This window comes from Salmo trutta, chromosome 6, assembly GCF_901001165.1.
Source record: "Salmo trutta chromosome 6, fSalTru1.1, whole genome shotgun sequence".
NCBI lineage: Eukaryota > Metazoa > Chordata > Actinopteri > Salmoniformes > Salmonidae > Salmo > Salmo trutta.
This window is the reverse complement of record NC_042962.1, coordinates 24871737-24887838: the sequence shown is the minus strand read 5'-3', so window position 1 is coordinate 24887838 and position 16102 is coordinate 24871737. Positions and strand designations below refer to the sequence as shown.

General features: G+C 42.1%; 1 protein-coding gene across 7 annotated transcripts; it reads left to right on the top strand.

The window, feature by feature from the left end:
- The first annotated feature begins 8969 nt into the window (after positions 1-8969).
- LOC115195721 (eukaryotic translation initiation factor 4 gamma 1-like) lies at positions 8970-13026 on the top strand. Of its 7 annotated transcripts, none has more exons than XM_029755878.1 (10): positions 8970-9619; positions 9721-9816; positions 10275-10508; positions 10660-10819; positions 11088-11134; positions 11224-11463; positions 11588-11728; positions 12085-12303; positions 12455-12559; positions 12748-13026. In XM_029755878.1, exons 1-10 carry the CDS (start codon positions 9020-9022, stop codon positions 12757-12759), a joined length of 1854 nt encoding a protein of 617 aa, XP_029611738.1. In that variant the 5' UTR covers positions 8970-9019; the 3' UTR covers positions 12760-13026. The 7 variants fall into 7 exon arrangements, with proteins under 7 accessions (XP_029611738.1, XP_029611736.1, XP_029611739.1 ...); XM_029755876.1 differs by having other exon boundaries at positions 12058-12303; XM_029755882.1 differs by having other exon boundaries at positions 9217-9347; positions 12058-12303.
- Positions 13027-16102: the final 3076 nt, after the last annotated feature.

Below are 16102 nucleotides of genomic sequence, written 5' to 3'. Positions count from 1 at the left end.
GGAGTTTCATAGGGCAGGGCACACAATTGGCCCAGCGTCGTCCGGGTTAGAGTTTGGCCGGGGTAGGCCGTCATTCTAAATAAGAATTTGTTCTTAATTGACTTGCCTAGTTAAATAAAGGTTAAATAAATAAAAATAAAAATGTAGGATCTTAATTTGAGGCAGTTTGTTACAGCAGGAAAATAATCCTGCAGCAACAGTAAATGTGGATTATAGTGGATGTTTTTTGTTGGGGTTGCTGCATTTTACGTTAGGGCAAATCAAGTCTGACATTTTAAAGTGGAAATTACAAACTTTAGAAAGCTTTTTAAACCTTGAATACGTTACAAGTTTGCATTTCCTGCTGTGCAAGAGAATTCTCATCAACAAGAGGGATCAAATTAAGATCCTACATCTGTACATGTCACATAAAAAATGTCACGACAGGCCTGATGGAAACAGCTAGTTTGTTTTGTAAACTTTCCAAAGTTTGACAAAACAAGGTGAGCTTGTTTTTTGTCGGTAAAATGTATTATGTGAGAAATGGCAGTGGAAATGCATTACTGCTTAAATATTGATATAACAAGGCAATATTAAACATTTTGTCCCCCACATTGTCCGATTTCAAAAAGGCTTTACGGCGAAAGCATAAAATTAGGTTATGTTAGGACAGTTCCAACACAAGAAAAACCACACAGCCATTTTCCTAGCAAGGACAGGCGTTACAAATACCAGAAATTCAGCTAAAATTATGCACTAACCTTTGACGATCTTCATCAGATGACACTCCTAGGACATTATGTTACACAATACATGTATGTTTTGCTCGATAAAGTTCATATTTATATCCAAAAACAGCATTTTACATTGGCGCGTAATGTTGAGAAATGTTTTCCCTCCAACCCCCCGGTGAATGAGCACAATGAGCACACATATTACAGAAATACTCATCATAAACTTTGATCAATATAGAAGTGTTATGCACAGAATTATTGATACACTTCTCCTAAATGTAACCGCTTTGTCAGATTTCAAAAAAGGTTCACGGCGAAAGCACAATTTGCAATAATCTGAGTACAGCCCAGAAGACACCAATAACAAGCAAACAGAAACCCGCCATCTTGGAGTCAATAAAACTAAGAAATTACATTATAAATATTCACTTACCTTTGATTATCTTCATTAGAAGGCACTCCCAGGAACCCAAGCTCCACAATAAATGTTCGATAAAGTTAATATTTATGTCCAAATAATCAATTTTGTTCGCGCGTTAGGTTCACTATCCAAATCCACAACACGCATGCTTACTTAGTCCAGACGAAAAGTCAAAAAGGTTATACTACAGTTTGTAGAAACATGTCAAACGATGTATAGAATCAATCTTTAGGTTATTTTTATCATATATCTTGAATACAATTCCAACCGGACCTATCCGTTCTCTTTAGGAGTGAATATGAACTCAGCTCGCTCCCAAGTCATTGCGCGTGACTGAGCCCATGCCTTATAATGGGACAGCTACTTCCTTGTGCTGTAATCCCCATCAAATTCACCATAGAATCTTCAAACACCGTTCTAAAGACTGTTGACATCTAGTGGAAGCTTTAGGAAGTGCAAAATGAACCCTAAGTCACTGTATGCAGTCAAGGCAATCACTTGAAAAAACTACAACCTCAGATTTTCAACTTCCTGCTTGACTTTTTCTCAGGTTTTTGCCTGCCATATGAGATCTGTTATACTCACAGACACCATTCAAACAGTTTTCGAAACTACAGAGTGTTTTCTATCCAAATCTACTAATAATATGCATATTCTAATTTCTGGGCCAGAGTAGTAACCTGTTCAAATTGGGTACGTTTTTCATCCGGCCGTGAAAATACTGCCCCCTAGCCCCAACAGGTTTTAAGCCGTGGAGCTAAAATCCTCTGGTGACACAAATGTAAAGTTGTGTATTGTCTGCATAGCAGTGAAAATCAATGCTGTGCTTTCTGATCACGCTGCCAAGGGGTAACATATATAAACTGAATAGTACCAGACCCAAAATTGAACCCTTGTGGAACGCAACATGTGGTATGTATTTTCTCTGAGTTATGTTCACAAAGGGTGACAAAAAACTCTTGACCGGTTAAATAGAGCCTAAACCAATTTAGAACAGGACCGGAGAGGCCGTCTCTCCAGAAGGACATCATGGTCAAGTGTCAAATGCAGCACTTAAATATAAGAGTACAAGCACAGAGGTGATTGGTATCTGGGTTGGCTCTAAGATAATTTACCACTTTAACTAAGGCTGTCTCTGTGCTGTGGTGGGCACGAAAACCAGATTGGATTTTTTTCAAAAATGAAAAAAAGTGATTAACAATAGATTGCACTTCTTTAGATATGCAATTAAAAAACTATTTTGAAGGTGGTGGGAATAGGATCGAGAAGGCAGGTAGAAGGCTTAAGTTGTGATATTACTTTCCTGAGCATGTCTGTGTCAACCAGGGAAAATAAATCCATAGTGCCTTTGTGTGGTAGGCTAGGGTACATATCAAACTTCTCATCAGGTCTTGCTTGTGAAAGCTTGATTAACTGGCCCAGTGAGCTTGGCAGATGTTGCCGGGCCAGCAGGCAGCCCTGGATGTTGACCGCTGCAGTCTCTTTTGCTAATCCACTCCCTGTACTCCATGTCATGTGCTAAAGAAAAAACACCACCTGCTGGAGAAGACACATTTTGGGTCCAGTTATCACTCTAACTTCACCTCTTCCTCATTTCAGTTAATTAATATAGCTTCCGCCTTGGGCCAATCAGTGTAATTTTGTAAATGCTGGATCTCTATCGCAGGACACATCATTCACCCAAGTTTTGTCGAAATTGAGCCAGTGGTGTCTGAGATCGTGTGTGACAAATGGACAACTGGATTCAGACCAATCCAGTCCCCTTCTCGGTTTCATCATGGGGGACAATAACCATCATATCGAAGTAAACTTGGAGTCACAAAATGACATGCTGTCTGGTCCTCCCACTACGACTCGGGAAAGCATTGAAGTTTATTAAGCTACAGATTAAATCAATTATGGTGAACTTCACAGGGAGGTGAAAGTGCGAAGTGATGAACTTGATGCTCCTTTCCAATCAATATCCAGGGTCTTTTTCTGACATGATGATCGATGCTTGGCTGCTTTTTGAGGAATAACATCTCTCTTTGGCAAATAATAATCTCATCATGTAGGCTATACCCCCACTGTATCTTCGAGCGGTTGGCTACAGTGGATACCAGAGTGGGCACATTCACTCTATAACGCAACATATTTTGTGACAAAACCATCAGTAGAATTGAAAATGCAATGGAAACCCATTTTACTGGTATTTTTCATTTGGTACATGCAAAAATGTAACTGCAAAAGTTGTATTTATGTGCACTATGTCATCACCCACAGCCTTTTATCGGCAACAAGTCAATTTGATGGAAACATCTCTGGTGGGAAAATGCAAATTTGAGAATATGTGCATGAAAATCTGTCCCCAATTGAGTGGAAACCTAGCTTGTGTTGTAATATGACTTATTTCTACTTTAATATGCTAACAAATAAAGTACCTGATGATATAAGCATAGTGGATACTGTGACTAGTCATTTACAGGGGTGACATCAATGTTTATACAGATTAATTACAGGCATCAGTTCCAGAATTAACCTTCTAGTTCCATCCTTTAAAAATGACTTGCCAGGTAAGACCATCTGATAAAACAGTATTTTCCTTTAAGCTATTTTGGCAAAACCTCTACATAGTAGAATTGGATAGAGGGCAAACTTGCCCCAAAGTTTGTTTTAGCATGGACTAGTCAATTGGGTGGGACTTCCTACGGTATTTTTTTTAGGATCCCCATTATCTGTTGTGAAAGCCGCAGCTACTCTTCCTGGGGTCCAGGGGCCGGATTAACAAAACTTTAAGAATACATTTCTTAACTGGCATTTTTTCCCTTATCTTGAGACTTAAGAAGAAAGTTAAGCAAAGTGCTATTCCTCAGTGAAGTTATTAGAAATGTTCTTAAAGTTTTTCCTAAGTTTCTTCCAAAGAAAAAAGTTAAGAAGAAATGGGATTCTTGAAAATAATGCTTTAGGATTTCTTCCTGGAAATGTACTTAACTTTAGGACAGCTAAACCCTTGTTTTGAGACGAATGGGTACTTTTGTAACCATTCATGTTTTCTTGCGCCACAGAAACAGTTGGCTTCAGGATATTTAAATACAGCACGAATACAAATTAAACACGCATTATCTGGCTAGCTAGTAATTAACAATATATTACAATATTCTAGAAGTGTTAAATAGCTGGCGCTATCTCGTCAATTTGCAAAGAAGAACTTAGCTAACGTTAACGTCGTTAGCTATGTTGGCTATAATGTCTTTACATGTTAGCTAGCTAAGGTAGCTAACTAATTTAACGGTCGCGCAGTCCCTCTACCACCATCTCTGATGGATGACACCTTCTCCTCCAGCTGGTCCACATAAATGGTCTCTCAGCTCCCTTCTCCTTAGCAGCCGACTTGATGTCGGAACACTTCTTTTTTACGGCGTCACTGTCCCTTGCCATCAGGGGCGGATATCCCGGGGGGGACACGACCCCCCCATCCTGGGAAAAATATGATTTGTCCCCCCCAATATATCACTGAAACATAACTATGTAATTTTAATAATATTAATAATACGCAATGAAAGCAATTGTGCTGATTATAGACACTTAATAGCGCGTTTTTAAGTTTCAAAAGATTGCGACCCCCCCCACCCTTTGCCTCACAATGGTTTGATCCACTGCCAGTTCCTTAGTTTGCTAGGTAACAGAGAGGTCGTATCTACTGTCTGAGAGGCACTCAATGCATATAACTGACTTGAGGTTAATCCAGTCAATCGCGTACACACACTAGCTGAATATGCAGAGCTAGCGCGCAAATATTAACTATTAAGCTAGCTAGTACCTATTCCATTTATGAGGCGTCGTCAAAGATGGTATCTTTGCTATCGTCAATTTTTTCCAAGATCAGCATGCAGATGATGTAAATTAGTGCTTCAAAGTCCCTGTGATAAGGTTAGCGATAAACTGAAATCCAAACTGAACAGAACTACACTCTTCTACCATTGTCTTAAATATATTTAATGGTCTCGTTGCAAAAGCTAAATTGTCGCAAGGGGACTTTTATTTATTTATTTTATTTCACCTTTATTTAACCCGGGTAGCAAAGATTATAGCAAACACCACTGAAACTGAATTGGTGCTCGCTAGCTTTGCAAATTCAGCTATTGTTGAAAGCCAGCCAATATGAAACAAACTATTAAAATTACAAAAGGTTGCAGCATATGTTGTGTAAATGGTGAACTCATACAGCTGTCAACTCTTGTCATTTTAATCCATTTCACATTTGCTAGCTACCTTTTCGATCGAAGCCCAAATAGAATGATTGAAGATGATAGAAGCCCATCTCCTACTGTAAATAACCTACACACTGTGTGTGTAGCCAGCCAGCCAGTCAGGTAGAAAAATGGCAGAAAAATAAAAGACCAATATCAGAGTATTTTTCAATACACCAAAATGCATAGTAAGAACCCTAGCAGCCTAATATCTCAAAGACTAGTTGATAAAATGTTCATAAGAAAGAAATGAAATTCGAATGGAAATGTTTCACAATGATGTCATTAGGCAGAGCAGGCAACAGATGGCACACAGACAGCAGAGTTGGGGACAGATATGCAGGGACAGACTGGCAGAGACAAGAAGTCTCAGGTAAGTTTGTTGAGTCTTTGTTTGGCAACATTATGAAAGGTTCTCAATTTTTTTGACTTGTAAAATAGGAACATAATTGGAAAATGCCATGGATACCCCCACTCTCAACTTAAACTGGTGACTGAACTAAGATTTGTTAAAGGCAATGGTATTGCTGTTGTGATTAGTTGTGTAGTTTTGGGTACCGGTAGTTAGGAGTACGGCAAACACCTTATTTCTTTGGTTCCTCAATATACATTTACCATATTACAATGTAGGCTATGTGTTACAGCACTACTTTTAGTGTCCCCCTCAGGAATTGCTCTTGAGAAAATTTCATGTAATTGTCCCCTCCAAAGTTGACATCAGATTTTCGCCCCTGCTTGCCATACCCCAGATGGCAGAGACGACTCGGCCACTCTTGCCCATCCTCTCATTTTGGTCTCTGCAGTGAACCTGCTATCAAGTCTCCCCAACAGCAACCTTTTCCTGGCTGCTATTTCCTCCACCATCACTTCAAGCTCTTGTTTACGGAAGTTTTTATTGCGCTTTCCTTGGTTATCCATTTTTGGTTTTGATGTACAGTAGCTAACGTTAGTCTGATGGCTATAATGTGTGAAAAATTATGTTTTTTTGTTTGTGTGTAAAGGGTTCGTGAGCCAACTAAAACATTTTTATTCTCGAGACATAAAGCAAAAAAATACATTTAATAAAATTGAAATATCAACACTTTATTATAGTGGGCCAAATCATCCCTGTCACATAGGCTTATTTATTGGTTTCAAGCACGTCACTAATGTCAATGCCACATAAGAAGATATTTATGAAGTTCTTAAGAAATATATTTACGAAGTTCCTAAGAGAACTACAAATTTCGAAGAACGTTTTGAGGAATTACATTTACGAACTACAGTTGAAGTTGGAAGTTTGCATACACTTAGGTTGGAGTCATTAAAACTCGTTTTTCAACCACTCCACAAATTTCTTGTTAACAAACTATAGTTTTGGCAAGTCAATTAGGACATCTACTTTCTGCATGACACAAGTCATTTTTCCAACAATTGTTTACAGAGAGTTATTTCACTTATAATCACAATTGCAGTGGGTCAGAAGTTTACATACACTAAATTGACTGTGCCTTTAAACAGCTTGGAAAATGAAAGAAAATTATGTCATGGCTTTAGAAGCTTCTGATAGACTAATTGACATCATTTGAGTCAGTTGGAGGCTGGGTCGCGTAACAGAGTTCTACAGTATTAGTAAAAATGCGTCAATACATGTGGATGATCTTGTTCCTGTAGTGTTTGTAAACACCCTGGTAGGTTAATGAATAACCTGAACCAGATTACAGGCACTGGTTACAGTGAGAAGCTACCTCTTGAGCGGACAGCTTGATGAAAACCATTCAATATTCAGGTCCCAAAGAAAGTAGACCTCTCTGTTTACATCACATACACTATCTAGGTTAAGGCAGGGTTATTTGAATCAGCTGTGTACTGCTAGGGCAAAAACCAAAATGTGACCCAAGTGTGGCCTCAGGACCAAGTTTGGGAAACCCTAGGTTAAGGAAGGATCACACAGAAAATAACATCCAGATCAGCAGGAAGTATCAGCTTATGAATTATACTCCTGAGCAAACGTTCCAAAACTGAAGATGGCAGTAAATCACCAACCTTGGCTTAATGCCTGTTCAAACAACACAATCCAGGTGGCAGTATGCACCCTTTCAGTTTGTTTAGCGAGTGTCAATCAACTAATAGAAGTCGATGACGAAGAAATGTACTACTTTAACATGGAGATAAGCCTCAATGGTGCTGCCCATGCTGTCACAGAAGCCATAATGGCAAAGGTGTACCCTCTATCCAACTATGTTCTACACTTGCAGGTAAAGGCCACTCTCCCACTGACTCATTGAAAAACTTTCAGAAATGTGCCACCGTGGTTTTACTCAAGACCACATGTTGATCTTAGCCTGATTGAAGAAAATAAACAGTGGTGTGAAGAAGATAATGTAGGAACAGTAGTGGATCAATATATTAGTAATCAGTTGTATTATTGTCTTGCAGTGTATACAGATGGTTCAAAGGATCCTATGAATGGGAAGACAGGAGCAGGTGTGTTAATTCCTGACTTTAATCTATGGAAGAGACTAACAAATGATTTATCTGTATATTCAACAGAAAGGGTTGTGATAATTGTTGGATTGCCATGGATAGAGAAGGTGCAACCAAGAAGAGTAGTAATATGTTGGGACTACATCAGTTTTATGTAGTTTAAGATCTAGAAAGTCAGAACGTGAGAATTTATGATTATAAATAATGCTGCTGTTGTTGGGGTTATTGGTATTGAAATCCAGTTCTGTTGGATTAGGGGTCATACAGGAGTTTATGGAAATGATATAGTAGATATAATAGCAAAACGACCCGTGAAAAATAATATTGTGGATATACAGGTGCAGTTGGGTAGAGGGGAAATTAAAACATTGATTCTGAAAAATGGGTTAGATTGCTGGCATAGACAATGGGATGAAAGTAGTAAGGGCAGACATTTTTATAGTACAAGGAAATCTGTACGGGATATAGTGTCATATATAATGGAGATGAAAGGGAGGAATTGATGTTGTGTAGGCGAGATTAGGGTTTACGGGGTTTAATTCATCTTTGAAATTGATGGAGTCATGGTACTTGAATTTGTAATGGCTGTATGGTAGAGGAAACGGTTGAACATGTATTATTATTTTGTGAAAATGTATGATGTAGAAAGGGAGATGTTGTTTGAAAGGGTCAGAGAGGTTAAATAATGGTTCAATAAAAAATATATAAAAAGAGAGGTTGAACGGACATGGGGAGTGGCTGGTATTTTGTGTGGGGGTGATGGGAGTAATGAGGTTTGTTGGGAATTTTATTTTATTAGAAACGTAGGGTTAGTTAAGAGAATATAATGGTATAGTTACAAAGAGCTCCCGAGTGGCGCAGCGGTCTAAGGCACCGCATCTCAGTGCTAGAGGCGTCACTACAGACCCTGGTTTGATTCCAGGCTGTATCACAACTGGCCATGATTGGGAGTCCCATAGGGCGGCGCACAATTGGCCCAGCATTGTTAGGGTTTGGCTGGGGAAGGCCGTCATTGTAAATAAGAAACTGACTTGCCTGGTTAAATAAATAAAAGATAGCTTGTGACCAAACTCACACTCCAGTACAGTAGGTGGTGGTGTATGCACCTGTCAGTTCATTGCAGTTCATTGCAAAGAAGAAGAACTGTTTCAGAGAAGTGAAACTGAATGTGACTATTCTTAGTGTTTTTAATGACAGTGACCATGGCAGAGGCCTGTATTTCAGTGTCCCTGGATGAGTTTAGTTGCTCAATCTGTCTGGATTTACTGAACGATCCGGTGACTATTCCATGTGGACACAGCTACTGTAAAGTTTGTATTAAGGGTCACTGGGATCAGGATGATCAAAAGCATAGCTACAGCTGCCCTCAATGCAGACAGACCTTTACCCCAAGGCCTGTCCTGAGCAGAAACAACATGCTAACTGAAGTAGTGGGGAAACTGAAGAAGACAGGACAAGAAGTTTCCCCTTCTCTGCTGTATGCTGGACCTGGAGATGTGCCATGTGACATCTGTACTGGTAAACAACACAGAGCAGTGAAGTCCTGTTTGGTGTGTCTGGCCTCATACTGCGAGACTCACATTCAGCTTCACTATGAGTCAACAGCTTTGAAGAAACATAGTCTGTGTAAAGCCTCCACACAACTAAAGGAGAGGATCTGCCCTCACCATGGCAAACTGTTGGAGGTTTACTGCTGCACTGATCAACAATGTATTTGTTATCAGTGTGCTATAGATCAACACAGAGGTCATGAAACTGTTGTAGCTCAAGCTGAAAGGGCAAAGAAACAGGTATGCCCAACTGCCAGAAAGCTTTTGTCTTTCAATGTAATCTTGTTGTTGTTGTCATCACAGCATTAATACTATCAAATAGGGTTTATGTATATTCACAGGAACAGGTGAGGAAGGTACAAAGGGAATGTCAGCAGAAGATCAAGAATAGGGAAACTGCGATGCTGGACCTGCAAAACATGATGGGTTCTGTCATGGTAAGTTTTGACCTGTAAAATATGGAAACATTAAAGGACAAAACACATTGCAAAGAGAAACATCTAAAAGCAGAGGGTGGCTGCAGTGTGTCAGGGTATCAACAGAAAATCATGTAAGGAATTCTAATGTACTAGTCAAAGCTTTTAATGAACTGTTCGTTGGCACAGGCTGTTGTCGGTAAACGTTTAAGGGACATTTCTTGGCTCATTTCCTGGCGGCTCTCCTGTAGTTAGATTAGCAGAGAAATTAGTCACTCAACCTGTTTCTCACTGGGCAACAGGTTCATGGAGCTCAAGTAGAGCCATATTTGCAATGCTAAAATAAAACCACAGAATGTTTTCAGGAATTATTAAAACTTACAACCAGGTAAGTTGTGAACCGCAACAATGTAGGTTGTAAACAAGTACATTACGATGGCGGCTTCAATTACATTTCTACTTTCTGAATTCCCTATCAGTGCTCTGCACAGGAAGCTGTGGTGGACAGTGAGAGGACCTTCACTGAGCTGATCCGCTTCATTGAGAGAAGAAGCTCTGAGGTGAGAGAGATGATCAAAGCTAAGGAGAGGGATATAGTGAGCGAGACTGAAGGACTTCTAGATACACTGGAGAAGGACAATGTTGAACTGAGGAAGATTGATGCTAACATTATACTGCTGACACAGACAGAGGATCACATCCATTTCCTCCAGGTACTGCAGCATTAGTAACTCTCAGAACCATATTAGAAATATATGGTTCTCATAACTATGCTCCTTTGTAATTTTCATGTACATAGAGAGAAAACAGAAATATTTCTATGTACCATCCTGCATCTCTCTTTTTATTACTGTTTGAATCTAGAGCTGCAAGTCTCTATTTGCCCCCCTTGGATTTGAAGACATACCTAGGATTCCTGTTGGTCATGAAGTATATTTTCAGAAAGTTAAGATGTCCACCTCTACACTGAAAGAAAAACTAGAGGATGTCTGCTCAGAGGAACTGGGGAAGTTCTCTAAAACAGGTACTTATTAAATATGACTCAATGTGTCTCTTAATGGATTGTTCTGTATAGAAGATAATTCCATTCTCTTTTTCCTTATGTCTTCATCTAGACAGCTGAGGATGTGTACAGTGTATTCTATAGGTAGCAAAGCTCAGACAGTGCAAATGTACAATGTCTACAGTCTCCACTAGGACACTACCAGCGGCTCAACATTGATGTATTTATTTTTCTGCTCTCTGTCTCTCTCTACTTATATCTCTCTCTCTAATCTTTGGATCTGATCTAGATATAACTGTCAATCTTGTCAGTGAGGAGTCAGTAGAACATAACCTGGTAAGTGCCTATTGTAGTTGTGTTGTATTACCTTCTAAAATGAATATTTCCAGTGATATTTTGCCATGCCACCCATTTCTGTCCTAAAGGGCTTGAAGGAAACCATGCAAGCTGAAGATCCACAGATGCAGAAGCTGTTTGTCCCTATGTGTCACATCCTGGACAGGCTGACTCCTAAGAACTTTGGGGAGTTGATGGTAGTAGTGACTGAGCTCACCATTGACACAGAAGACAAGCTGAAGGGCATCACTGACCTCATATATGAGAGGGCCATAGCACACCCTGCCAGCTCTGTGGTCTACGCCAACTTGTGCCGCTGCCTAATGGGGGTAAGTCTGTAACTGTGTTTGTGCCCATCTCCCTTTCTTAGCTCTTCTTTGCCAAATGTGAGGACCACTTAAAACATTAATTCACAGGCATTTTTACTTTTGTAACATTCTTTTTACTCTTCAGCTCAAAGTGCCAACGTCATGTAATCCGAGAGTGACTTTGAATTTCCGTAAATTACTGCTGAATCGATGCCAGTTTGAGTTTGAGAATAATAAATCTGAGCTCTTTGGAGGAAAGCAGAAGGAGCTGGACACCACCACCAAGGTACAATAACATATTTTAGGGACTAGCTTAAACTGACACCTTGTGAACTTGGAAAGAGGTTTGGATCTCTTGGTTTAACAGCTAAGGGGTTGGATTGACAGTTGCTAGTTCCCAGGCCTGGTTGTGATTACCCCCTGATTTCACTACAATATGTGTGTCATTAAAACAAATGTTCCTTGGTTACTCCATAGACAGAACACACTGAACACATATTTGACATACATTATATGACATCGGAACTTGCTCCTTACATTGCAGTGGAAATAAATTGTGTTATTCCCAATTAAATTATAATTGTATCAAAAGTGCTTAATTAAACTCTGATACAGCTTGTGAAGCCTGTCCAAACCTTCCAGGGGGAGGTCAGCCAGCGACTGGAGGAGGCCAAGGCCATGTGGTGCAGACGGTCTCTAGGCAACATCAGATTCATTTGCGAGTTGTTCCAGTTGAAGATTCTTACAGCAGCCATTGTGCACGATTGCATCGTAAAGCTATCTAAGGATGGCGACGATAACTCTCTAGAGTGTCTGTGCACAATGCTCTCCACCATCGGCAAGGGCTTAGAGGAGGACAGGGTACAGCACTGTATTGATTTATTGATGTGATCTGTTATATTTATACGAGTACAGTACAGTGCATTTTAATCCCAAATGATTGGATAGATCAATCCAATAGATTCTAGAAATCAGTCAACTACATTCACTTGGCCTGTCTATACTTCCACAGCCCAGAATGGATCAGTACTACAACGTGATTGTGAATATTGTGAAGAATAGGACAACCTCCCCCAGAATCCGCTATATGCTGCAGGATGTGCTGGACCTCCGAAAGGTATGACCAGTAATCCCTCAACCTCGTTTAACGTCTACATAAAAAACGTTGTTTGCTTGCCTATTTTTCTTGCAAAAAAAATTAGCAAGCCATAGTACAGTTTGTATGCATCAATTGTAGGAATGTGATTACAAGAGTGATTACAAGAGTGATGTAATGTTTCTCTCTGTATGTTTTCCGGTCTCTAGCTTCATCTGTAGTAGGGGAGAACATGTGCACAGGACAAGATGGAAGCACACGCACACACACACACACACACACACACACACACACACACACACACACACACACACACACACACACACACACACACACACACACACACACACACACACACACACACAATATGTAATAAGAGTGAATACATGAATTGGATATAATTATTTGTGAAATGAAATATGATAATGTAAGACTTTAAGCTGTTGATATATACAATTAAACTGAAATTAAACATGTATTCCCTACAATATGTGTCACGTCCTGGCCAGTATAAGGGTTAATTAGTATTGTAGTTTGGTCAGGACGTGGCAGAGGGTATTCGTTTTATGTGGTTCGGGGTGGTGTGTTTTGTTGAAGGGGCATTTGGTTTAAGTATTCCGGGGTTTTTGGGCACTGTTTGGTTTTCAGGTATTCTATGTTTAGTCTAGTATGTCTGTTTCTATGTTTGGTTAATTGGGGTTGGGACTCTCAGTTGAAGGCAGGTGTTGTCTATCTGCCTTTGATTGAGAGTCCCATATATTAGGGTGTGTTTGTGTTTGTTATTTGTGGGTGATTGTTCTGTGTTAGCCTTGTGCCTTGCAGACTGTCAGTAAATCGTTTGTTTTCTTGTTTTTGTATTCGTTTTGGAGTGAATAAATGTTCAAAATGGACAACCGCTTGCCTGCTGCGTTTTGGTCTACCTGTTCAGACGACGATTTCGCATTATCGTCAGAAGACGAAGATAATTGTGACAGAATCACCCACCAACTATGGACCAAGCAGCAGAGGAAGGAGCAGAGGGACTTCGAGTTGGACTGGCGGGAGAAGTGGACCTGGGAGGAAGTTCTGGACGGGGCCGGACCTTGGCACCAGGCTGGGGATTATCGCCGCCCGCAGTGGGAAATTGAGGCAGCCAAGGCAGAGAGGCGGAGGTACGAGGCCATGGACGCGCTGAGGGAGAAGCACGAGAGGCACCCCCAATAATTTTTTTTGGGGGGGGCACACGGGTAGTTTGGCTAGGCGTAGGAAGAGCCGGAAGCCAGCTACCCGTGGTTATATGGAGGAGCGTATGGGGTGGAGAGCGCTATGTTTCGCTGAGGAGCGCACTATCTCACCCATACGCACGCACAGTCCGGTGCGAGTTATTCCAGCCCCTCACAGGTGCCGTGCTAGAGCGGGCATCCAGCCTGGTAGGAGGATGCCTGCGCAGCGCATCTGGTCGCCGGTACGCCTCCGAGGACCAGGCTACCCAACTCCCGCTCTACGCACGGCTACCATCAGGCCCCTGCACAGCCCAGTCTGCCCTGTACGAGCACCCCGCTCGTACAGGGCTACTAGTTCCATCCAGCCAAGGCGGGTTGTGCAGGAGGTAAGATCTAGATCGACTGTGCGCCTCCATAGCCCTGGGTTTCCAGCTCCTGTCTCTCGTGCGGACCCGGAAGTGCGTCAACCCAGTCCGACCCGTCCTGTTCCCGCTCCCCGCACTAGCCTTCAAGTGCGTAAACCCAGCCTCGCCAGTCAACAGTCGTCGGAGCTGCCCGCCAGTCAACAGTCGTCGGAGCTGCCCGCCAGTCAACAGTCATCGGAGCTGCCCGCCAGTCAACAGTCGTCGGAGCTGCCCGCCAGTCAACAGTCGTCGGAGCTGCCCGCCAGTCAACAGTTGTCGGAGCTGGCCAGACTGTGCTGAACTGCCGAAGCTGGCCAGACTGCGCTGAACTGCCGGAGCTGGCCAGACTGCGCTGAACTGCCGGAGCTGGCCAGACTGCGCTGAACTGCCGGAGCTGGCCAGACTGCGCTGAACTGCCGGAGCTGGCCAGACTGCACTGAACTGCCGGAGCTGGCCAGACTGCGCTGAACTGCCGGAGCTGGCCAGACTGCCCTGAACTGCCGGAGCGGCCAGACTGCCCTGAACTGCCGGAGCGGCCAGACTGCCCTGAACTGCCGGAGCGGCCAGACTGCCCAGACTGTCCCGAGCTGCCAGACTGTCCCGAGCTGCCAGACTGCCCAGACTGTCCCGAGCTGCGACTGTCCCGAGCTGCCAGACTGCCCAGACTGTCCCGAGCTGCCAGACTGTCCCGAGCTGCCAGACTGCCCAGACTGTCCCGAGCTGCCAGACTGCCCAGACTGTCCCGAGCTGCCAGACTGCCCCGAACTGCCAGAGTGCCCAGACTGGTCCGACTGCCCCCCGGCGATGCCAGAGTGGCCCGACAGCCTGGAACTGCCGGAACCAGAGCCACCTCCAGATATAGGTGGGTTGGGGAGGGGGGGTGTAGCACAGTGCCGTCGTTGACGGCAGCCACCCTCCCTTCCCTCCCTTTAGTAGAGGGGAATTTTGGTTTTGTTGTTTGTTTTTTTGTTTTTTTAAGGTGCTTCCGGGGTTAGCACCTTTAAGGGGGGGGGTACTGTCACGTCCTGGCCAGTATAAGGGTTAATTAGTATTGTAGTTTGGTCAGGACGTGGCAGAGGGTATTCGTTTTATGTGGTTAGGGGTGGTGTGTTTTGTTGAAGGGGCATTTGGTTTAAGTATTCCGGGGTTTTTGGGCACTGTTTGGTTTTCAGGTATTCTATGTTTAGTCTAGTATGTCTGTTTCTATGTTTGGTTAATTGGGGTTGGGACTCTCAGTTGAAGGCAGGTGTTGTCTATCTGCCTTTGATTGAGAGTCCCGTATATTAGGGTGTGTTTGTTTGTTATTTGTGGGTGATTGTTCTGTGTTAGCCTTGTGCCTTGCAGACTGTCAGTAAATCGTTCGTTTTCTTGTTTGTTGTTTTGGAGTGAATAAATGTTCAAAATGGACATCCGCATGCCTGCTGCGTTTTGGCCTACCTGTTCAGACGACGATTTCGCATTATCGTCAGAAGACGAAGATAATTGTGACAATATGTATATTACCCGAAAGTGTCTGTAGTTCTATATTAGAGTTCTGTGTAACCTGGTTTACCAAGATATCAGCAGAAATAAGGATTTGCATGAAACAGACATTAAAATGTATGTGTTCATTTGACCAGGTAAATTGGCTAAGAGAAATCATAGTTTATTTTACAGCAACAACACGGGGGAAGAGTTCTAGGGGAGAGGAGAGGGGTTATAATCTACAAATTATAATTATAATCATGCAATTTTTATTATACTGTATGTGATGGAAGGAACAACTTCCTGGTAATGTATGATTGAAACAGTGAAAGGCTGGGATGGGGATTGAAACCACAACTCGCATACAAACAAGACAATTAACACCATCTACTGGCCACTAAGTGATACTGCACACACCGTATGTTGATTGGCAATCCACCCCTTATCCAGCCTTAAAGTAAGATATATATATATATATATATGTCAATTCAAAA